This window comes from Coenobita brevimanus, chromosome 14 (genome assembly GCF_032717465.1).
Source record: "Coenobita brevimanus isolate Jiangsu-jjx chromosome 14, ASM3271746v2, whole genome shotgun sequence".
NCBI classification, from domain to species: Eukaryota; Metazoa; Arthropoda; class Malacostraca; order Decapoda; family Coenobitidae; genus Coenobita; species Coenobita brevimanus.
This window is the reverse complement of record NC_136967.1, coordinates 55845429-55870629: the sequence shown is the minus strand read 5'-3', so window position 1 is coordinate 55870629 and position 25201 is coordinate 55845429. Positions and strand designations below refer to the sequence as shown.

Genomic DNA, 25201 nt, shown 5'->3' with positions numbered 1-25201 from the left:
AGAGGTTTGTTTGGTTCTGAATTCCGGTGGAGTTCACTGGAATGTGTTTAAGAAGAAAGTCGTGAGGTGAATGACTGGGGCTCATATGCGGTGGATGGAATGCGTGGTCCTGGTCATGTTAGCACTGAGTAAGATAAAAGAAAATAATCATGTTTAACGTACAAAAGCAAGAGATTGGCTTTGCTCAATCTAAAGATATTTACATTTTTGCTAAACCGTTCTGTGGAGCATCTATGTGCGTGCCTTTGCCTTCCTGCCCACTTTTCTCTGACTACACATTCCTTGGTGCTGAGCGCAGACTTCATGGAACAAAGTTTTCGACTCAATAGGAGATAAAAATGTTCCAGTTGCACTTTGCATTGCAGACTGGAGAGTGTCCCGACAGTGGTAAAGATGCAAGCAAGCGACTCTCCAAGAGAAAGTTTAGCTTATTTTGGCAGAGAATGAGGAAAATTAAGCGGGGAAAGCAAACACTGCACCAAAGTTTCTGCAAGCACGTATTTAATATCACGTCAGCATCACTAACATGCAGAGGTGCTTAAAATCTCAGCGATTATTCCCTCTCTGTGCCCCATCCTTGAGGTGTTATCATGAGTGTTTGCTGTAGATATGTCAGCAAGAGAGGTTAGACCACTTTCCATCCGTATTTAGGTTACGTGTGCTTGTCGTGAGTTAGCCACTTCTAGATGTTGTGAATCGCGTTTCTTAAAAGCATTGTTGATACACTTGGTTTCTGATGCGTAGTAGATCTGTCTTCTGTTCTTTGTTTTCCATATTGTTTAAGTGCTGTTATATTAATGCTGCAATTCCATTTGGATCAACTTTCTTAATTTCTGTTCCTCTAACTCTTTCTTTCCTTCTTCTTCCATTTTCTCCCTGTTTCCCTTCGTTTTCTGTCCACCTCCATCCCAGCGTTCCCTCCTCTGTCAGTTTCATGCTTCCTTCACCACTTTTCTTGTAGCGGTGGGAAAGGACAAACAACGCATTGTGACCTAACCAGGTAGGAAACGGAGAGTGTTCACTCGGAATGTTCGCAACTATGATAAGTTTATACCTTGCCTCATTCCTTGTTTGACGAAAAGTGGAGAAATTTTGGCTATAAAACTCTGTTCATGGATCCATTACAACATAGCCTTATAGTAATTATTCCACAAGATTCCGAGTTTCCTCCAAATCCTTTGATCGATCCTTGTAAAAAAGAGTGGCTTCGGGCAGTGCCATCTAAACGTTAGCAAATGCCGAAGGAAGCACTCAGTGTTTGTCGGATGATCCGCGGAAGCCAAGGCTGTGAAGTTTCACTTGGCAGGTTTCCACACCTACTTAATCAACGGTATTAATAATGGACATAGCTCCGTGTCAGCCTCGAAGAACGATGACAAAATACATGCATTAGAAAATTAGCAAATAGAATATCAGACCACACAGTGGGCACATTTACTTATCTGTCAGCCGCAGACTGCATCCCCGACTGTTATACTGACAGGTCATTTGCACAATACATCTATTTACGTAAAACTATTAGTGGTTTCTTTTGAAAAGAGTATCACAACGGAGACTGAATGGATCGTACTGTAAACATTAGTTTCAGGAAATAAAAAGACTCGTGGGAAAACAACCTCAAACACAGCACCATCGGTCTGTTTGGCCTTGTCTCACACTAGCCTCAGGCGCAATAATGGTGGCTGCGGTAAGAAAGTACACAAGTAACAAGGCACAGATTTCCTCAAACTTTTTAAATTTATTGGTAGTACTGCATTTACAAAACATAGTAGATACTTAGAAAATGTCTTACTTTTTGTCAGGAAAGTAAATCTTGTCCCAGTTAATACTGACAGCCACACATATAATATTTGCTTCATCTCTTGTATACATTAAAAAGTGACAGTAGTATCTACACATTGCTAATATGAGAAAAATTACTTAGGCAAAATCCACCGTTTGGTTATGGTATGGACTAACTCAGGCCATATAAATACGATTGCATGATAAGTCAGATAATGATATTGCTTCCTATTTTGTTATGATCGGCGAGTTGTGGCGAAGCACTATTGAATGTGGTAAGTTCAGTAACACGAAATACTGCTGAGCGGGCTGGGCTTCAGTGAATGTTAGTTTGAAGCGTGTGTGTGAGGTGGTAGTGTGGGGTGTTAGTGTGCAGTGTTAGTGTGAGGTGGTAGTGTGAGATGTGAGTGTGAGGGGTGAGTGTAAGGTGTTAGTGTGCAGTGTTAGTGTGTGGCGTTGGTGTGAGTGTATGGTGTTAGTGTGAGGTGTGAGTGCGAGGTGTGAGTGTAAAGTATGAGTTTCAGATGCTTGCGTGAGATGTGAGTGTGAAGAGAGGGGTGTGAAAGTGACCCTCAGGTAACCCCTTCACCATGAAATATCCTACCTCAAAATAAATAACATCCTCTGGCTACAACAATAACAGGATAAAAAGGAAGTAATGGCGTCGGGCGATATTGTACTCAAGGGGTTGTGGAAATTAAACTTAACTCTTTCTTAGTCTTCCAAAAAAAGCATATCATCACCTGGCGTTAAACTCTTTCAATCCGATGGCGCATATTTCATCTTAGTCTACCAGTTGAAGAGTATGTGACAGGGAAAGAGTTAATGATAGCAAAAATGAACCTCCCCACTTGGAAAACGTATCTTCTTAGCTGAATAAAATCGTCCGATGGTAGCAAGAAATAATGAAAATATACTCTGGTGGTCGGGGGTTAACTTTGTACAAAATCGTCCGGCGTTAATCCTTTTAATACAGTGACGTGTTTTTTATTTAATCAGGCCACCACCAAAGGGCTTCATGCAGCTTAGGAAAAATCTGAAGTCGTAACGAAATTAATAAAGGCTATAAATAACCTTCCCAGCTCAAAAAATCTTCCCTCAGCCTCGGAAAATCGTCTGGAAATAAGACAAAAATAATATATAGTCATCGGACAAAATTGGTTAACAAAAATAATGTATAAAGAAGACGTCATCACTTGCCAGGGGTAGGGAAAGTGGAAGCAGTGTGAGGAAGAAAGTGACTCTGTAAATCGGCGTTCACTGGCAGGTGTTGTAAATGTGATGACGGTGTATACAACTTTAAACATGATTTGTTGGTTCGCCTCAATCTATAAAAACTTTCGGTAATCCTTCGCTGGTAAGGATATATTTACAGATCTGTCTTCAGGTCGGCTTTAAGTTTGACAAAATTCCCTCTTAACTCTTTGTATGTATGTTTAATCTGTCTATAGCCTGACGCCCTAATCCCGCAAAGGGTGGCCGCAGACAAAACGCCTCCAAGTCGCTGTCACCCACCATTTGACTGCCCTTCCCCCAACTCACTCCCCCCTCCCTCATATACCTCTCAACTTCATCCCTCCACCTCATCCTCGTTCTCCTCCTCCCTCTCCCTCCCTCCAGTTCACCTACATACACCCTCTTAGTCAGTCTTTCATTCTCCATTCTCTCCACATGTCCACACCACCTCAGTGTATTTCTCCGAATTTTTTCAATCACATCCACATCCGCCCCACAACGTTCTTTCACTTTTCATTCGTCAACCTGCTCCTTCACGTCACTCCACGTGTTCTTTTCAAGTAACTCATTTCCACTGCTCTCACTCTTGACTTGTTCCCCTCTTACAAGGTCCACGCCTTGCTTCCATACGTCAGGGTAGGGATCACAGTACTATCATGCAGTGACTTCCTAACTTCCATACTCACCTCTCTATTCCTCATCACCGGTTTCAGTTAGCCAACAACCTTCCTTCCCTGCTTTACTCTTTCAAGCACTTCATCCCCAAAACTTCCATTTTCACTCATCACACTACCCAAGTACTTGAATGCACTCACACTTTCCATATCCTCACAGAGACCAAGAGTCGCACTCGACTCAAACTGATATGCTTAAACAAACTGTGGAATCCACGATTGCGTGATGCCACATTTATGTGATCATTAAATGCTGGAATTACTGGGAAAAATGTCAAATTCATGAATGTACTTCACAATTGTTCTCAGATACAGTTATTAATATGATATTAAACCATTCTTCCTGTACCGTGACACTTACCAGTGTCACCCCATGCTACAATGTTGACTATGCATACGGATAAATTGTCGACTTCACTTGTGAAGTGCGCCGGCCGCATATGTGTGGAATGCCACAATTATTGTTTGAGTATACGACCATAAGTCCTACCCAGGTACAAATCTTTTTATGACCATCTCTCATTTATCCCTTTATGTTTCGGTGACATTTATTCTGTTGATTCCTGCTATTTCGGACGATTTTGTTCAGCTTAGTAAAGGCATCTAGTGCTGAGGGGATTAACGAAAGCTGTATTGAACCTCACCAATTCGAAAATCTGTCCGAAAGTTGGATCAGATCGCTTGGGGATAGAATGAGAAAGATGTACCTCATTGAATTCAAAGTGTTAAGCTGTCTGTGCTGGTTGGCGTGCATGAAATGGAAACCAGATGCTTTTTAGTCTTTATTTTTTAAGTTGAGAGAGGAAGCGTGCATGACCAGAGTGATGATAACGCGGACTCTGTGGATGGCGAGTCACTCACACAGGAAATGGAGGTTCAGAGTAAAACAGTGTATGATGCAACGGCCAATCTACAAATAGTGGTAGAAAATATAGAGATGGAATGAGAGTGATATATACTCGTGAAAATCCTCAACATCATGAGTGGAAAAAGAGAGATATTTCCTGTGAAAATTTTAACTTGACAGACAGAATACGTGTGATATGCTGTGAAATTCATCGTACTGACTGGTAGAAAAAATAGCATATGCTGTGAAAATCCTCATACTGATAGAGAGAAAAGTCATAATGTTATATATTATTAAGATTCTCACTGGTAACGAAGAAATGTAAGGTACTTTAACTTCTTCAGCCCAAGGACATCATTTTTTTTTTCTTGCCAATCTGAGACCATTATATTTAGCACAGGAAAACCTCTTGATAATGATGGGGTTATTGAAGGATGTATCTACTTCCTCCAGTTCTAGATGATAAAGGCGAAACTTAATACAACCGTGTGGAGACTGGGAGAGTGAAAGAGATGTTTTGTCCCAGGGATGCAAGGGTAAAGGTCTGCCTAGTCTTTCAGGGAAACTCCAGCGTCACTTTCCTCCCTTTTATCTTTTATTCGATGCTAAAATTGCACTCTCACGGCAGCAGTACTAGAGTGTATATGCGCCACTTGCCCCAAAGCAAACTCAGTATGTCTTAAAGACCAATATATTCGTACATCAGACCCATAGTGTCACATCCACCCTGAATAGACGTTACGAAAACCAAATATAATCAGGCATACAACTGCAACAATCTGATCTCCATAGAGCTTTTCTTTACAAATTTAAGGCTGCATTCAATGTTTTTGACATTTTGTGAAGATGCTAACCAACGAAATCTTCCTTCCTCTGTTTCCCCTTAAACAGTCACCTTCGGCAGCAATTTTGGTGAGTAAAAGAACCATTACGTGTGAATTACTTGTTCAGTTATCATAGAATCCTAAATGAGCTCAATTCTTCATCCATTAATCTTGCCATCTTGGAGTGTCTCTTCGGTGAGATACAAATCAATCAACTGTGGAAGCGGTCCTTGTTGTCATTGTGGGACCACTTATGTCACTGTTTCTTTTTCTTTTTCTTTTTTTTTTTTTGGCGGTGATAGTAAAAGAAAATAATGTACAAGATATTACTGAAAGAAAAGAAAGTAAACACGTGAAAATATATAGTAAATGTCTCACTTTTTTTGGAGACGTCTTTTTGTTGGTTTATGAGGCTTCGAAACACGTCCTCCCCTCTCTTTAATTTCTGAACATGAAGCGTTAATATATTTATGTATATTATTTAAGCAGCTTGTGTAGGTATAAAATAGATATGATTAGCGCAGGAGAGGATAATAAAGTGTAATACGAAAAATAAACTGATCAGCGAGAGGTGTCACCAAGCCTCCGAATTTAACGAGCAAACGAAACCTCATCTCCAATCACAAGAGGATTAGCGGTGAGAGTATTAACACCCTCAGACTCCTATACCCATTATCAGCTGAATAAAATCGTCTGGATTTGGCTGGAATGTAATACTGTACAGAGGTGGTGCGATCATGAGCCAAAAAGACACGCAAAAATATGAAAAATCTAGTGAGCTCTTAATCACTTCATATCTTTCCTACTACTTACTTCATGATTGTGGGCGGGGTGGGCTGTGGGCGTAGGTTCCGGGTGAGCGAGGGTGATGGGCGGGATGAGGGCTGCCACACCCACCAAGAGCAATACGATGGGCGTGGGCGGGGTCATCTGCGGAGGAGTGAGAGACTCGGATTAGTGAAAGATTTGTTTGTATTTACCAGACGAGAGAGAGAGAGAGAGAGAGAGAGAGAGAGCGAGCACAAACAAACTACCAGAGACAGCAAGACAGACAGAGAGCGACATAAAGAGACAAGCGTAACACGAATTTCCTCACGCTGTTTAGCATTGCCTCACAGTCATCACTCTCAATCTCGGTGTAGGTGATGTGAGGTGATGCAGGGAGCTGGTGTGGGTCTCTCTCTCTCTCTCTCTCTCATGTGATGGAGTCTGGTCACGCAATCGTCGTCTCCCATGACCGGCACCCGGAAAGAGGAAAAAAGCAATCTGTATGTGTGTAATTTGCCGGCCTGACTTGTGCCCTCACCCGTTCACTCTCACTTGGCCGGGACCTGAGTGAAAGGAGAGAGAGAGAGAGAGAGAGAGAGAGAGAGAGAGAGAGGAATGAAAAAGAAAAGTTTACTTCTTGGGTGATCCTCAACACTTCCATCAAGTTTGGTCCAAATCATATTAAAACCATTTTCATGATTTTGTTCACACACACACACACACACACACACACACACACACACACACACACACACACACACACACACACACACACACACACACACACACAGAGGCTAGCTTAGTTTACAAAAGAGGAGCTCAAGGTGTAGCTAACTAGTTTTTTCCTTAGTTCTTCATAACAATTAAATGTTATAACCAGTCACTTTTCTTTTTTTTTGTATTCATCATCTAAATATTCATTCTAACTTGACTGTAAAGTGAGTGGTGTATGGGCGAAGACAAACGAATATACAGTGAATCTTATACACATCAGTAACTTAAGAGGCTTTATATATATGTCCAGTGGGTTTGCTGAATGAATGTATGTTTCAGGTCTTCATATTACCGTTTTTTTTTTTCTTACATCACCACCAGATTATTTTGCATATTTATAAGTTACGTGTTTTACATCACAAAAGTTTGTTGCGTGTCAACACTTCTCTGTCAACAACGCTCAATGATTTTAGTGCCAATAAAACCTGAGATGTATACAGTCACACTTGTCTGGCCTAGATATTAACCCGACTTCTGGATCGTAATCTGGGGGAAAGTTGATCACTTACCTAGTTAATGTCCTTTGTGTATGTTTGTTGCTGTGTGTGGCATGCAAAATACTGCCTGTGCATTTTGGCTTAAACCACAGTATTTATTACCTCTACCAACAAATTTGGACAGAGGTTATATATTCACTCGTGTCCGTCTGTTTGTCTGATTGTGTGCAAGATATATAAAAAAGTTGTTATCGGATTTCAGTAAACTCTGGTGGATGGGTGAGCAGTGGGTCAAGGAGGAGCTGATTATATTTTTAGGTGGAGTCAGGTCAAGATGCAGGAACAAATAAATTTTATAGGCGTTGGTGGAGGTATGGGCCTACTGAATTGTGTAACACGGCAGACTAAGACTGTAGAGTAAACAAAATATGTGAGACCGTAAAAGTATTTGTCTGGTAGGAAATGGGATCTACAGAAATAAATTTTATTGGCGTTGGCGGAGATACGCGCTCTCTGAGTGCTTCCTTGTTCCTTCCTATGTTAAACTCTTCACCGTCTTTTCCTTCGACTGTCTCCAATTTCCTTTCCTCCATTTGGTAAGCACTGCGACTTTTTTGTGGGTGCATTCTTGTCATATGGCGATTTCCTTAGCCGCTGCTGTTTTGTTACGATGTTAACCAGCGAAACTTCCACTCCTCTATCTCTGCATCCAGTCACTTTGGCGGTGATGGTGGAACACCCAAGAACCATTCACATGAGCATTATTTAAACGCTTACTATGGCATCCTTAGTGAGTTCCATACCTCCCCAGTGAAACTTACTATGTTGGCGATTCTTTTAGCTGAGACGCAGACAAATCGAGAGTGGGGAATTTCTCATGGTCAGAGTGGTCCTATATGATCAGAGTGGCCTTGTACAAATGTCATATGAAAAGTAGATTACACTACCGGATACGTAAATAAGATTGTAGATAAAAGGCACTAATGAGCCTCCCCCTTCAAGAGAAAGACCTACAGTATCTTTCATTGTATTTTTTCTCGTTCCAGACGGTTTTATTTGGCTTTGGAGATATTTTTCGAACTGAAATTGATACATATAGCCTTCATTAATCCCTTTACCACCAGGGGAACTCCTAACAGCAAAACTACACAAAGACTTTATCGTTGTGAAGGGTTTAATTGACGAGAATACGACCCATGGACTTAAGTGTCTTCGAGTATGCGGCCTCGGGAAGGAGTTACGCATAGATCACCAGCCTGAGCGTAACTTTCCACCCTCCACCACCTATTGAGTAACGCAAGTAAGACATTAAGAAACCCGCCAGTAACGCAAGCCTCCGGAACAATTAGATCAGCGTGATTAGGTTCCGTAGTGCACCCCAGGCTATCCGGAAGTGACGTCACGGTCTAACCAACAGGGCGGTCTTTGTTTACGTGTGTCTGCAGACCTATAATTATCGAGTGGACGTTTCCGATGTGTCGCTTCTGGGGTCGAAAGGTACGCCAAACCCATCTCATTTGTTTTTCTTTCAAAATCTGGTTTACCGCGTACTTACTCTGTGTAGAAGGAAAGTTGTGAGTGTGTAGGCGTAAAACATGGGACGATAAATGCAGGTGGAGGTGTTGATAATAATGGAAATAGTGTTTTTCTCTCGTGTGTGGAATATCAGGAAAGGACAGTGGAGAATACACACAGAAAGCACTGAATGTCCTGTGTGTGTGTGTGTGTGTGTGTGTGTGTGTGTGTGTGTGTGTGTGTGTGATAAGAGAAGCTGGCTGCTCTGAATAACAAACACCTCATCACAGTAGGATATAGTCTGCTTGATGAACTGTAATGAACGGAAAATTACCTCAGTTCTATATAATGATGGCCCTTTATTTGGGAGTTAATGTACCCTGTCTTACTTCCCCTGCCTTACCTTACTTCCCTTGATCTGCCTTACCATCCCTGCCTTGCCTTACCTCCCCTGCCTTATCTTACCTCCCCTGAGTTACCTTACCTCTCATGCCTTACTTGCCTCTCCTGGCGAACCTCACTATGCTTACTTTACCTCTCCCACCTAACCTTACATCCCCTGCCTTACTTTACTTCCTGCATCTTCCCTTCCTTGCCCTACCTTGTCTCCCTTGCCTGCGTCCACTTAGTTCCACATTTCCTTCTGATCCCTCTAAAGGTTCTCTCTTAAGGTAGGGCGTCATACACAAACACGTTCTGTAGTCAAGGACAAAACTTCACCATGTATTTCACTGCGTCTGCCTCACATTTAGTGGAAATCCATCACTTTTCCTTCCCGACGCATGATGTGAAAGAGAATCATCAATAGCCTAAAAGAAAAAATACCATTCTTCTCTCAGCTTAGAAGTACTGGCCAGCAAAGGGAAATGAGGAGTAAATGAGACGAAGCAGTGTGGACCTCTAACTTTGACTCCACTCCCAACAAGATGTATTATTGCTCTTGCTGTGGTTTATATTCCCTAACGCAAGACGAAGATTTGTTAAAGTACTGCATGGTTGATTTTAATAACCAATTGATTTTGTTGAATCGCTAATATGATACAATTTGGAATCTTTAATAATTACACACACACACACACACACACACACACACACACACACACACACACACACACACACACACACACACACACACACACACACACACACACACACACACACACACACACACATTTGCAATAAGACACTCAAGCACTACAATTTTCCTCTATTATGTCAGTTAACCACATGTCTTGCTGAGCCTTGCTGATCACACACTGTTTAGTAAATCATTTTTATTACTGAGTGTACCGCTACGTAAACAGGTGAGGAACAGGATCTCTCTCTCTCTCTCTCTCTCTCTCTCTTCATTTTTAGCTTGATTTCACACTAAACCCCATGTCATTCTTCTCTTCTGTACAATTTCTCTTCTATATTTCTAAATTACTTAATATTAATACAGTTATATCGATTCAACTTTTATCTCTTTTTGTAGCATGACCTCCCTTTACATAATTTTACTTTACCCAGTCTCGTCCAGTCAATCATAAGATATTTGATGTTCATACTCATTTTATTGCCCTCCCTCTTGCATGATTTCATACTAAATTTCCCGGCATTCCTCCATTCTCTTTAATTTCGTTCTTACTTCTTCACGCTAATTTATGCTTACACTGTCATCCTGCATCGTACTTTTCTTATTCGTTGCATTTCCTCTTCATCTTTCGTGTTCCCTTTCTTTATCACGTCTCCTTCACCTCTCCATTCACCCATCACATTCCCATCTTCCTCTGCATCCTTATCATTCTTTTCATCCTTTACATCTTCCCATCTTTTTCTACCCTGTCTGCCGTTCAACTTTCTTCTTCATCCTCCCTCTTTCCTGTTCTCCCTCCTTCTCTCCTCTTCTCCCTCCTTCTTTCTTCTTCTTCCTCCTTATTTCCTCATATCCCTCCTTCTTTCCTCTTCTCCCTCCTTATTTCCTCATATCCCTCCTTCTTTCCCTCCCTACTCCTTCCTTCCCTCTTCCCCTCAGTCCTCTTCTCCCCCTCTCCTGTCCTCCATCTCTTCTTCTCTATTCTCTTTCTTCCAGTCCCCCTCAGTTTCCTCTTTCCCCATCCCCTCTCACTCCCTCCTTTCCTTCCTCTTTCCCATCTCTTTCCCATTCTTCTTCCTTCCATATTTCCTTTCCTCCCTCCTTCCCTCTCTTCTTTCCCATCTTCCCTCCCTTTTCTCTCTTCCATATTTCCATCCTTCCCTCCGTCCCTCCCCCGTCCTTCTCTTTTCAATATTATTTTCCCTCCCTCCCTCATTCCCTCCCTCCCTTCCTTCTCTCTTCCATATTTCCTTCCCTCCCTCCTTCACTCCCTCCCTTCTGTCTTCCATATTTCCGTCCCTCCCTCATTCACTCCCTCCCTTCCATCTCTCTTCCATATTTCCTTCCCTCCCTCCTTCACTTCCTCTCTTCCTTCTCCCTTTCGTATTTGCTTCCTTCCTCTCCTTCCCTCGCCCCCGTCCTTCCTTCCTTCCCTCCCTTCCTTCTCTTTCCACACTTCCCTCAAGGCAACGACCACCTCCAGTGAAAGCCTGGTCAATATATTTTTCTTGTACTTTTCTTGCGTGCGGCTGCGGTGAGTGTGTGTGCGTGTGTGTATGTGTGTGTGGAGGGGGGGGGAAGGTTAGGGGGAGGGTGTGTAGTGGGTCAAGGTCACAGCGGGTGCTGGTGGTAATGGTAATGGTTGTGGTGTGGTGGGGGAGGTATTGGTTGTGGTGGCAACCACACACAAAAAAGTGAAATTAAGTTTCTGAGTTCAGTGACAGAATTATGAGTTTTTGGTAATGTGATGAGGTTCTAGTGTCTTTTACATTAGTATATTTCCAATGATAAATGTAAACTTATTAATGTTAAGTAGGCTCTCTCTGTTATACAACGAGATGCCCTTATGCACTGCGATGCTGGATGTAAATAAAGTGATAAAAAATTACTTGTGGTGGGAGTAATGTGTCAGACTAAAGAATCGACAGTACAACATCATCGTAGCCAAAACTACCTTACTTTTCCACCGCATTTCTGAAAAGATTTAAAAAACACTCTCTGACTCTGAGGTTTGAGGCTCGTATGTTCATCGGAATTATAGGCAGCCCATAAATGGCCCCCCGGAGGACTGGATCTCTCTTCTCCCCACTGAAGACAAAAATGCGAGGGTCATGGCTAACATAGTAGACAGACCAGAATCGGAGCCGTAAATTCAGTCTCAGATTACACTCTACCTCCTTGTCTACTCAGATGCCATCCTTAAGCAGTGGGTGAAGATACGTTTTCTTCCTTTAATTATAAAAAAAAATCTGTGCGAATGGTTATGCCTGAGATGGAGCCAGGCTTCCAGGGGCTTAAATGATATTTGGATGATTGTGTGGCCTATTTCCCTCAGCACGCTGTTGATAGTTTTCCCACTTCTGTTCTTTCTCTTTCCTATCTTAATCCATAATCACGTGGGCAAGAGGGTCAGGATGATGATAATGATGATGATAATGATGAGTTTGCTTTGTCTCGCACCTCTTACTTCGCCATACATTGATTACTACCTTCCGTCTCATCCCGCGACACCAGCTTTCATCATCCCTCCCAGGGCTTGTTTTTCTCCTTGCTACCCACCTCTTCAGACATGTAATTTCTACCGTCTTCCTCCTTAGTTTCTCCACATCTCCTCCTTTCAGCTAACTTTATCGTATTTCAGTTATTTTTGTATATAACAGTTTCGACATGATTTGGATCAGTACAGTACATTTTTTTCCACTTAATTTATGGCACTGCAAACTCAAAACACATTGTCCTTTACATGTCTCCATTTCCGTGTCTACCTCTTGTTTCTCCCTCCTTGCTTGTCTCCTGGTCCCCTCCCACATCTCCTCCCTCTGTTTCCTCCACCCCCTCACATTCCATCTCCATTTCTCTCTCGTCAGTGCAACCCTTCATGCCTTCCTCTCTCCATCCTTGTCTGTCTTCTCACCCTATCCATCTCTCCTCCTGTCCTCTCTTCCATTCCTTTGTTTACATCTCTCTCTCTCTCTCTCTCTCTGCATCCTTGCCTGTCTTCTCGCCCCGTCCATCCAGCCCCCGTCCCCCTTCCAAGTCGTGCCCTCTCACCTCCTGCCTCCCGTCACATTCACCTGACTCCCTCTTAATTGGCACCTCGTCCCGTTCAGGATCGTATTTACAACAGACCCTACCCAATTTTTGCCCTACACAATATTAACCCTACCTAATTTTTACCCTACCTAATTTTTACCCAACCTAATTTTTACCCTACCTAATTTTTACCCTAATCAATTTTTACCCTACCCAATGTTTACCCTACCCAAATTTTACCTTACCCAAATTTTACCCTACCCAATTTTTACCCTACCTAATTCTTACCCTACCCAATTTTAACCCTGCCCATTTTTTACCCTATCCAATTTTTACCCTACCCAATTTTTACCAACCCAATTTTTACCCAGTCCAATTTTTACCCTACCCATTTTTTACCCTACCTAATTTTTACCCTACCCAATTTTTACCCTACCCAATTTTTACCCTACCCAATTTTTACCCTACCCAATTTTTACCCTATCCAATTTTTACCCTACACAATATTTACCCTACCCAATTTTTACCCTACCCAATTTTTACCCTACCCAATTTTTACTATAAACAGGTCTGAGTAACAGTTTTATATATATTTTAATTTGTCACGTTACTTACTCAGATTTTGTTTTTGTCACGTTCATACGCATTCTGATTTGACTGCGAAGTGTTTGACAGCTGTATGAGGAGGTCACATATTTATACAAGCCATCTGAGGAGAGCTTAAGCTTTCGGGAGTTTATTGATAAGTGCTAAGCTGTCCTCCACGAAGCTTCACCCTTTCACTTTGTTAATTCCATTTTCTGGTCTACCTGTATTCTACATCCAAACGATACTCTTAAGTTTACGGGATATCTCTTCTAGTGACTGATTACTTACAAGATACAGGTAGCTCAGTTAGTTCGAAAATTCTCCCCAGATTTGAAAAACGTGGTCTGGTGATAGAGGAAACTTTAAAAATGCCGCCCTTGAGCTGAGCAGGTTAAACATATGAAACAGTGTCAATTGAAAGCATCATATTAAGATAGAGACTTCAGTATGGGAGGTTCCTTCATATGCGGGTGGAGAGTGTGGTGGGGTGGTGGGGTATGGAGTGGTGTGTGGGGAGTGTGTGGAGTGTGGTGTGGTGGTGGGGTATGGAGTGATGTGCGGGAAGTGTGTGGAATGTGGTGGGGTATGGAGTGACGTACGGGGTGTGGGAGGAGAGTGTGGTGGGGTGGTGGGGTATGAAGTGGTGTGAGGGGAGTGGGTGGTGGGGTATGGAGTGACGTACGGGGAGTGGGTGGAAAGTGTGGTGGGGTGGTGGGGTATGGAGTGGTGTGCGGGGAGTGAGTGGCTGACGGAGAGGAAAGCAGTGGCCATATGATGATGCGGGAGTCTTTATTACCCCTCTTCATAACACCCTTATATTCTGTTCATTGTTATTTATAGTTTTTCAGTATCGACATAGCTTGCATCAGTATCATACATAAGGCTATTGAGGTGTAATATTAAGACTAAATCGCCAAGGAAGAGGAGCTAAGAACTCTCCAAAACCTCTACGACTCCATGTTGCCTTGATTTATTGATGAGGAGCTGGCGTGGGTCCCCTCATGCAAATTACACTCCCTGGGGCCGACTGCCTAATTTTCTCCTTGATTACGGCACGATTCCTTACGTCATCGTCCTAATCAGTTGGTTTGTTTTATTCCCAACCCGTTGTCTTAAGCCTTCACTCCGGTGACATATTTATTTTATTCTTGCTTCCTGTAGGCAACTTTCTTTAGTCTAGGAGAGCCTTTCTGAACTTGAGGAATTGAATATTTCCTTCAGTAATATCTTCTCTGTTGGGACTCTGTCTTAAGCAGAATGAAAATTGTCTGGCAGCAGGAAGAATATAAATGAATCGGCCTGAAGGGGTTACCATGGCCGTGACTGCTTCATTCCTGTTTAACATTACGTACCCCTTTTCGGGTTTATTAGTATAGCATAGTGAACGTCGTATATTTTATAAGCAAAAATGAAAGAAATCAAGGATGACAACCCACAAAACTCGTCCCTTCTAGAGAAAGCTGAACATCAGTAATATAAAATCAAGAGCCATTTATTTCGAGATATCTGGATACAATACGTTTACAAGGCTGCAAATCAGAGGCAGTAGAAGAGAGAGATCAAGGAAGACAGTTCCTGAACTGACCAGTTGCGTACATGAAATACTGAGAAAATCGAACAGAAAAGGGGTGATGGTGTGTGCCTAAGCGGGTGCTTCGTGTCAGCCGTAATGGGGAAGTAATGCAGGCAGAAAGTTAAGAAAAGTAACCAGAATACGAGCGATAGAAAGGAGACATACAGTGTTGGGGCAAAGGAAGAGAAACTGAAAGGAGGCAGTGAGAGGAGGAGACCAGATGAGACATAGCGCTAATATAGTTTGTGTGTGTGTGTGTGTGTGTGTGTGTGTGTGTGTGTGTGTGTGTGTGTGTGTGTGTGTGTGTGTGTGTGCGTGTGCTTGTTTGTTTTTTGTCATCATACCTCACTATTTTACTTATAATTCAGCATGAAGGTGGCTGTTATGTGGCCACTTTAAACATATGATATCCGTGCCTGTGTGTGATGCGATGTGATTTGTAGTAAGGTGTGTGGTGCAGTGTTTGATGTGTGGTGTGTTTTGTGGTATGATGCAGTGTAGTGTGGTGTTTGGTGTGTAGTGTAGTGTAGCTTAGTGTAGTGTGGTTATGTTTGGTGTGGTTTAGTGTGTGTAGTTTGTGATGTGTATGGTGTGGCGTGGTGTGGTGTAGCGTGGTGTAGTGGTATGTGGTACAGGATCCACGGGTACAGCAGATCAGTGAAGCCTCTTTTGGCAGGGTCAACCCCCACATTGACTCTGAAGGCCGTCTGGTTGGCGTGGTGGGGAGGTGGGGGAGTGGAAAGCGTCTTCGTGGTGGGGAGAAGGTGCTTTGTGGTAGTGGAGTGGTGTGCGGTGGGGGGTGGAAAGTGGATGGTAGTGGAAGGTACTGGAGAGAAGGATGGTAGTAAAGCAGAGTCTAGTAGTAAAGGAAGATGGTACTGAATGAGAATGGTTGGTAGGAATTGGAGAGACTGATGGTAGTAAAGTAATAAAAGAAAAGTAAAGAAGATGGTACTGAATGACAAGGGGATGGTAGTGGAAGGTACTGGAGAGGTTAATGGTAGTGATGTAGTAAAGAAAGATAATACTGAATGGAAAGGGGTTAATACTGGAAGGTTCTGGAGAGGTAGTGGTGGTAAAGCAGTAACATGGTACTGAATGGAAAAGGACCGATAGGGTAAGGTCCTAAAGGTAGTAATGGTAGTGAAGGAAAAAAAATCAATAAGGAAGGATGGCAATGGAAAATAAAGTGGAAGTGAAGTGTACCGGAGAGAGGTGTAGTAGTAACAGTAAAGTAGGGAAAGTGAAAAGTGGTAAGTATCGTCTATAATTAATTCATTCAGCACAAGGACGGTATTTTTATTTTAACCTTGCTCTCTCCTGTTGAGGTTACATTTTTGAGCTTAGGATAGACTTTCGGAACTGGTGGGATGCCATACAGCCTTCATTAATCCCTTTACTATCACCAAGCTCTCTCGGGTTGAATAAAATCATCCTTATGCAGCAGGAACTAAAGAAAAGAAGGCCTCGGGCTGAAGGGAGTAAAGTGAGTGAGAAAGTTGATAGCGCAGGTAGTCTAATGAGATGAGGAAATGGATGGCAGAGGGTGGTAGACGTGAGGGGATGATGTCAAGCAACGGAGATGGAGCTTTCTGTAAGTCTGCAGATGTTGGTTAGGTGGTGAATGATGGATGGTGTGTGGGTATGTCAGCGGCTGCAAGGTAAGGAGGTGTAAGGTGATGTATGTGAGTCCTGCTTTGCCTGTCCCACTTTCCCGCGTCGCGTGGCACACGTTCCTATAATTAACACTTTGAGGGCGCAAGCATAGGCATGCCACAAATTTCTGACAGTCTTTGGTGACATCCTTGCTGGGAGTAAGAAGTGTTTAGTTAATCTGTCTCTCAGGTGAATGCTTTTTGTAACGTGCCATGCAGTTTGACTAAATATAATGCAACTTGCCATACCAGGGCCATGAATTATTTAAATTAATTAGATCCAGTATTAAAAAGTTGTTTATGGGAAAGATACAACAGTTTCGGCCCGACCTGAGCCCTCTTCAAGCATGAACAAAGAGAGAACAATGCATTTTCCAGGCTGAAGATCTAATGCCCACAACTGTTCCAAATATGACTATCAGAAATTCGGGCCTTTCGTTTCATGTCTTAATATTACAGCATGCAGCCCCGCCTTCAAGTTTAATTATGTGTGTGAATGCTGGATCGACCCCACTATTGTTGTGCTACACGGATTACACCTGGGCGGGATGTTGGGCGGTCGCCGGAGAAATCAGGTTAACATGGGCGTGACCTTGACGAGGCAGACTTCCCAAGTGTACGCCCAGATTGTGAGACGTGAAGGTTATACGGGCGTCACTCCCTACGCCATTTATACGCCCGCCTCTTATGTGGTGTTTTAACGGGTTCCTCTCTTTCATATGCAGCTTCGTACGGCATTATATAAACCATTAATTCTTTAACATCAGAACTCCGTTTTTTTTTTTTTAATTCTGGCTATCACTAAGATTATTATGTACGACTAGGGAAAGACTTGAAGTACTGAATGGATTAATGAAGGCTTTATACATCTAGCCCCTAGGGTTCGAAAGTCTAATCCAAACACATTCGTCTGAAGGTAGCAAGACTGAAATTGAAATATACGTCACTTGAGTCAAATTGTTAGAGTTGCCAGGAAAATATAGGTGATGATACTGACAGCGGTGGTGAAGGAAATTATTGTGGTAACTGGCGAGGGTGAAAGTAATAGTGATGTTGGTAACGGTGACGATGGTGATAACGGTAACTGGAAAGGACGAGGGGGTGGTCTGGGGGAGGGTAGAGGGGAAGGGTGGTTAGAGGGGTTGAGGGGGAGGGAGGGTACAGGGGTAGACGGGTAGGAAGTAGGTGGTGTTGGTGGTAGTAGTTGTGGCGGTGACAATAGCGGCGATGAGAATGGTACTGTCACGATGCGTCTTACCTGCACACACACACACACACACACACACACACACACACACACACACACACACACACACACACACACACACACACACACACACACACACACACACACACACACACACACACACACAAATACAGATACTGTACCTCCATACGAGTATACAGAAGAACTCCATACACAATTACTTACACGAATTCACACACTTACTGACCAATGCGCATCGATACCTACGTAAAAAATATCTCATTTAGAAAGACGTCGCAAAATGAATACACGTACGGACATACCTACACGCAGACGAACACACAAGGTCAGGACGTCTCACCATGCCAATCTCTCGCCTTGCCTCACTGCTGTGGGGCCAGGATGACCTCAGTTGCGGGCTGGCTTGGCACTCCCCTTTCCTCCACCGCGAAATCTAGATGCGCGATAGACTAAAAGGCAAGTCTCTGTTGAGCAGTGTAGCCTTGACAATACACAGACTGGACATTATTTACCTCCACCCCATCCCCTCTCCCTCTCCCTCCCTCTCCCCCTCCTCCTCCTCCTCCCCTACAGCTGGACTCATCTCACCTCAGCGCTGTGGATCGTCTTCCGCTCGTAACGCTCTCTCGTGAAGCTTTGGCGCGAGAAAAACTATTATAGTCCCAGATCCGCCGCGTCTTCCTCTGCGCTGCGCCTAATACGGTCTTGTTTATGGCGTGTTCAGGTGTCGTCAGCAGGTGGGGAAGTTCACGCTGCTCGTAAGCTTATCTCGTCTTACTCAAATATTCCGAAAATTTTATCTCTTGTGTTCGAGTTCTTTGTTCTGCCAGCGGCTCTTGAAAATTTATGAAGACTGCAGCACGATATGTTCCCGTATGAAGCGTAACACTGGTGACTGTCATTAATGACCCCGTCATCAATTCATTATCAGCCTGAGAATGTTCACTTTAGAATGAAGGCTTCCCCCATCTTTGTATATTCTGCTCAATACTTATATTACTCAAACTTGGACTAAAAATGCAATCTCTCCTTCTTGCATACTAAACTGTATCACTAGATTAACACCAGAACATGATACTGGTCACGAAGGAGTGCTGTGAAAGGATGCAGAGCCATGTCATTGTGCTTTTCTGCTACTTAGTTACCTAAAATAAGCTACAGTTGGATGAAAATCTAGATCAAGTTTACGTGATGAGACTACACTACAGTGATGATACCGTGATCCATCCCAGCCCGATGTAATTGTGAATCTCATCTCTCCATTTCTTTCCCTGGCTGCCTCTTCTTACTCCCTGGTTGGGCTGCCGTTCCGTTACCCTGTTTGTCCTTCCGTTATTGGTTCTCCGAAAACACAATGCAAGATCTGCCCCTGTTCATTTTTGTTTCTTGTCTGTAATTGTCATATATTCTACTTTCGTCTGTTCCTTTATGCTAGATACTCGCCTATTATTTCCTCTTCTGACACGTGGCATTACCCCACGCAGTCTTCCCTGAGTACTCACAAACTGATACTGGAAGGACCTTGATCGGCTTCAGGTTTCTGTTCCTTAAGTTTGAACGAAGACACACTGATTAAACACGAGTAATTTTTCGATTTGAGGATGGAGACATTTTACTCTTAATGATATTACAGTGTACTTTGTTTTACCAAAAGGTCTCCATCCTTTTCCTGTTCTTGGCTTGATTATATTGCCATGAAGTAGAACGCTGAAACTGGCCACCATCCACTCACTTGATGTACTGTTACCTTAAAGCTCTATACTGAGTAACAAGTAAAGTGATTTCTTGTAACCCAGGAAACATTTATTAAACTGGGTGGTAACTATACAGCCAAATAGATGCCTGGTGGTTTAATGGGTTTACAATGCTCCAGCCGGATGTGGTCCATTTGGGTCTACATTCGAGGGGTAGGTGGGGTTTATTGCTCATATAATACTACTCAGGGACTAATAATACTGCTCTGAGGCGAACGATTGATCACTCTCACCTCAAATGTCTGGACTAAGTAACCTAGCCCCGGGCCCCTACGCTCCTGATGGGTCAAGAAAGGACTGGATAACAAATAGCTTTTAATTAACTTTTTTGTTTTTCCCCATGATGTAGGAAACTTTTCGTAATACGCGTTGTTAACTTGTCTACTGCAAAGCCACCTATGTGCTTCGTGCGACTAACGGTGTGAGCCTCTTCAACTCCTGTCTTCTCTTCATTCATTTCGAAGTTTTAAATACTATTCCTGTTACTTGGAATCACTGCATGCATTGTTACTCCATTCTGATTGAACCCACTGATCACGATATTATTACTGCACGGCTCGGCATACAGTTTTCTGTAATTTTGATAACCTCATACCTAATAATTATTTATCTCCAGGGGTGTCTCAGAGATAATATTTTATTTCTAACTGCGCCAAATCTCTAATTTGTTGTTAGGCTTCCTTCAGTCCTCAGAGTTTCTTCAGTTTTATTCATGGTAAACTGTAAGATATCACTTTACTATATCTTAAATATATTTTTTTCCTAATTGCTTTCTATATTCTGCTACTTTTGTGTGATCTCCCCTTATCTTAATGACCATGTTCCATCATTTCTAAAGAAGCTGCTCCTCACATGCTGAAAATTTACTACCAGTGTTTTGGGGATTCCTGTCTCCTTCTATTAGTGCTGCTTCGTTTAATACTTGTGAAGTATTCGTTCCATTGCTCGCCGTTGTCATCTACTTTATTGTCAGCTAAAGTAATCACACTAACCTAGTAGATTTAACTCGCTTGCCATCTCTCTCACAGTTAGAGGGTTTGCATGCTCCCTTTGGATTAATTTCCCTTCCTGTTTCTAATATTACTTGACTTCTCATCATTATGTGGTCACGTCCTACATCTACTTTATTCGGTGAAGTTACAATCGTCACTAAGTCAGAGGGGATGAAACCCATTTGGTTCTCTGTATGTTTCCTAGTCAAGTATCATCCCTCTGTCCTTTAAATAGAGATACTTATTTATGTAAGACTGTTCCTGCATGTTTACTAATGTGTTGCTTTAGGAAGTCTGGACAAGCATTCAGTAGTGTCCTCCAGCAGGTGAGTATTTCTTCCCTATTTTTTTTAAATTGATATCTCCCATTAAAAACCCATACTACTATTTCTTGCCACTTCTACATCTTCATAAAGATTTTCTGTTTTTTCTTCTCCATATGTCAGTGCCTATATAGCCGGGTCCTGACACTGGCCTTGCCTAATATGGTTACACCTGACTAGCATTGCCTCACTGATCACTGGGATACGCAAGCTTAGTCGTGACAAGAAGGTAGAATCACTCGACGAAGTATTTTACCCCAATACCAGTGTACACCTCAGCTAACATCCACTTAAGCTGGTTCCCCAAATAATACATAAAAACATATATACTAAGCCTGCTTGTATCCTTCACCAGTGGGTTCTCAACACAGTGTGACTGGTGAATTCTAAGCAGGAAAATCGTATATCTACTACTACTACTACTACAACTACTACTACTACTACTATTACTGTTATTATTACTATTATTATTATTATTATTATTATTATTATTATTATTATTATTATTGTTATTATTATTACTACTACTACTACTGCTACTACTACTACTACTACTACTACTACTACTACTACTACTACTACTACTGCTACAAGTAATATTGCTTAATATGTACATGGTAAAAGTAGCTGCTTATAATTCGGGAAGCAGCCAGCATCGAAAACAAATACCGAAAATAATGAGTAAGGAAATCCACGCCACCTGCAGTACCGGTACGTCTGGTGGACCCACACAGTTACTCTCTATCTATCTACAGCCAGACGCCATAATCCCGTAAGGGGTGGTAATCAGTTATAAAGAATTCGCCACACATATCTAACTGTTCCCTACCCATTTAGTAACTCTTTAACTACCCAGTATCTCCTGACTTTTTATCAACGGCCTTTAGCATGGCGAGGCGATATAGTTTTTGTCGATGTGTGTGTCTGTGTGTGCGTGTATATGTTGCCAAAATATCTCGAAAAGTTGTGGACGAATTTTCACCAATCCCTCAAAGAACATCAACAATGTGTATGTGCAAAGCCAATTACATTTGGTGAGGATTTGATCAAAGACGACCGAAAGCCAGCCACCATAAGTTTTTTAACATGGACTAACTCTTTGTGAAGCGAGGGTTATGTGAAAACGTCTGTATTTTATGGATCACATCACAGCAATATAAAGAGGGTTTGATTTATACTGGCAGGAGGCAGTGGTAAAATCGGAAGCACACCGAGCCCATAAAAGAGAAACCCCAGGTTCGATTCCCGGGCCGACCGGGAGATTTTTTAGTACGGTCTAATTACCTCACTCCCATTGCACCCAGAACCAATAAAGGGACCTGGATGTGTAGGGTGACTGTTGTGTCGTAGGGGAAATGATTGTTGTGTATTTTCCTTGTCAGTTACGCGCAATACCTATACGCCAGCCAGCACAGGTCCCGCGATGAGATTTACAAACTTGTGACTTATTTCCCCCCGTAACTCCGCATCTGATTTATAGGAAAAGCAAGGGATATTAATGGGATTTTTTTTTGCACTCCTTTCCTTGTTCTTCCTGGGGGAAAAAAGAGGGAGGAAAGCTCATGGAAAGTTGCCTCCTCGTCACTAAAATTTAATATGCAAGAAAAACAACAACATGGGAAGAATAAGAATGCTGTTTTCTTGTGTTTACATATTTCCTCTCTTTCTTGCTAATGCCAGTTCTGCCTCCCTTGTGCTTTCTCACACTCTTCTCTCTTCTTTGTTTATTCCAGGCCTGTTTCCCTTTTGTCTCTCCTGCAAAAACAACGTTGAGTTACGAAAGGAGTTGATTGCAAATGTGTTCTTTAATCCCTTCAACTCGTCCCCCCCATAGCGGCGGCAGGATATGAGGCACACGTCGCCAAGCCAGAGTCACGACCAGCGTCCAATACCGTGGCAGGGAAACCCGGGTCGTGTGTGTGGTGGGGTTAAGGTCGGGGCTGGCGTGGCGGAGGGCTGGATTATGCTAATGTGGTGGAGGGGGTGTGGGTAAGTGTGGCCGAGTGGCGGGGTACCGTTACTGACGCGAGTGGTGGAGACTGGGGCGCTAAGTGAAGCAGCGACGAGAGGGACGGAAGGAAGAAGAAAGAGGAAGAGAAAGAGGAGGAGGAGGAGGAGGAGGAGGAAGTGGAGAAGAAGTAGAAGAAGAAAAAGACGACGACGACGACGACGACGACGACGAAAAAAAAAAGAAGGCTTAGTTTAATGTCTGTCGATTACAAGAGGGTCATTTAGACAGGTTATCAATTTCTGTTGAATCACAGTCTTCTGTAATACAACAGTCAGTGTTACAGCCAAGTCCCTAATCTAACTAACTGGTGGACAGAGATAAGAGGGAAGCAAGGAAGGGGGGGGAGTCAAGAATATACTGTACTGTATATAAAAAATGAAAATCAACTAATATTCGCAGGTCAAGAAATAAGGCAACCAAAACGAGGATGGATGGAAGAAAACGAGGAACAATTATATTATTGGTCGTTAAGGGAGGCAGTCGAGTTTACGAAGGAAAGGGAAAACAGAAAAAAGAAAATAAACCAGAAGACAGCAAACCAAGAGAGAGAGGGGGGGGAGGGGAGGACAAGGGAGCTCAGATTAATGGCTTTTTCCTACACGAGAATCATTAAGACAAACGTGCAAGTTTATGGAGGAGAGGGAGTAAGGAAGGTGAGAAGAGAGGAAAAAACAAGAGACCATAAACCAAAAGATACTGCGGGAGACTGGGACCCCAAGTGATTCACCCAAGAGGAGGAAAAGAAGAAGAAGAAAAAGAAGAAGAAAAGGAGTAGGAGAAGAGGAACTCGAAGAAATGAAGGAAGGAGAAGAAGAAGAAAACAAGGAAATAGATGAAGAAGAAGAAAAGAAGGAAGAAGGAGACGTTGATGATGGCGAAGAAGAAGAAGAAGATCGGGACTGGAAGTAAAGGCAAGGGAAGGGAAGGAAGCAGTAGCAGAGTTAAATCAGAGGAGAGAGAAGAATAAAATGATCTGGGGTAGATGAGGGTAAAGTTTGGGGGCAGAACTGGGGAAGAAGTTGGCGCTTGACTAGCTTACAGGGCACTGTTGGCTTGCACATAAATAGAAAAAACTGTTGTCAGGAGTGAGTGTACGATAGTGCTGTTTTCATGTAATAGAAAACTGAAGTTGTCGGACATGGCCGGTACGTGAAAATGAGCATGAATTCACAGCAGATACGTGTCGCAGATCCAGACAACACGAATAGCTTGGTGAGAAATCAGTGCTGAATTACGTGGGTAGTGCATAGTGCTGTAGCGAAGGGTAGAGTGAATTCGCAGTGATTGCGTTGGAGTGTCGACGACGCGGTATACAGTTGTGAATTCAGGGACATTCTGTAAGCTTTCGTAATATTTCACCACTCCTACTTTTCACAGCTCTTCGGTGACTAATCTTTGTATACTGCAAGATGCTTGGTATGTTTTTCAGCTCATAAATGACTTTGATAGGATGTGTCAGGGAGGAAAGGGACAGACATGCCTTTAGCGCGAATCAGAATTATTGAATTATTAGGAGAACGTAGACCCTAACTAAATGCTCACGAAATATTCTCTAAGATTTCTGTACCAAAAAGCTACGCACTCCCTTTGTGTATACTAAAGAAGCTACTCGATTCAAAGAATGCTAATATGAAGCAAGGTGTAGTGAACAGACAGGCAATTTACAGAAACCAGCAATTTGAGTCCAGAGTCCTTGAATTCCAGGAATGTTGATACAAACATCCGAGGCTCCTTCACACACACTCACGCCAAATCGCATCTCTATTATCGATTCGTCACGCTGGATATGTTAAAGAAAAAAAAAAATCATATTTTCTTGATCTTGTGGTCAAGATGTATATAGTCTTAGTATTAAACATTTATATCAACACTCGTATTTTCTTCATCTTAAAGCGTGGTTACCGTTCCAGGAATAGCGGGTTCATCATTCATAAGAACTTGTTCTGTTTACAATTAAGTTTTCCATCTTCCTTCATGTTAGATAATTTTCTACTGATCACATCTGATGCATATTCTAAAATGGGAAGCAAAACTAAAAGCATTAGCTATTACGGGTACAGGCAGAGTAACGAGATTTCTTGAACTGTCATGTGCTAACCATGCGGAAATCAG

The 25201-nt window shown here is 42.6% G+C and overlaps 1 protein-coding gene across 1 annotated transcript in view; it reads right to left on the bottom strand.

Annotated features, from left to right (window-relative positions):
- LOC145390409 (uncharacterized) overlaps positions 1 to 25201 on the bottom strand; it is a 115778-nt gene that overhangs the window by 31121 nt on the left and 59456 nt on the right. Inside the window, exon 2 of the mRNA XM_080265342.1 lies at positions 6177 to 6293. Coding sequence (XP_080121468.1) covers positions 6177 to 6293 — 117 coding nt within the window. The remainder of the gene's footprint in view (positions 1 to 6176; positions 6294 to 25201) is intronic.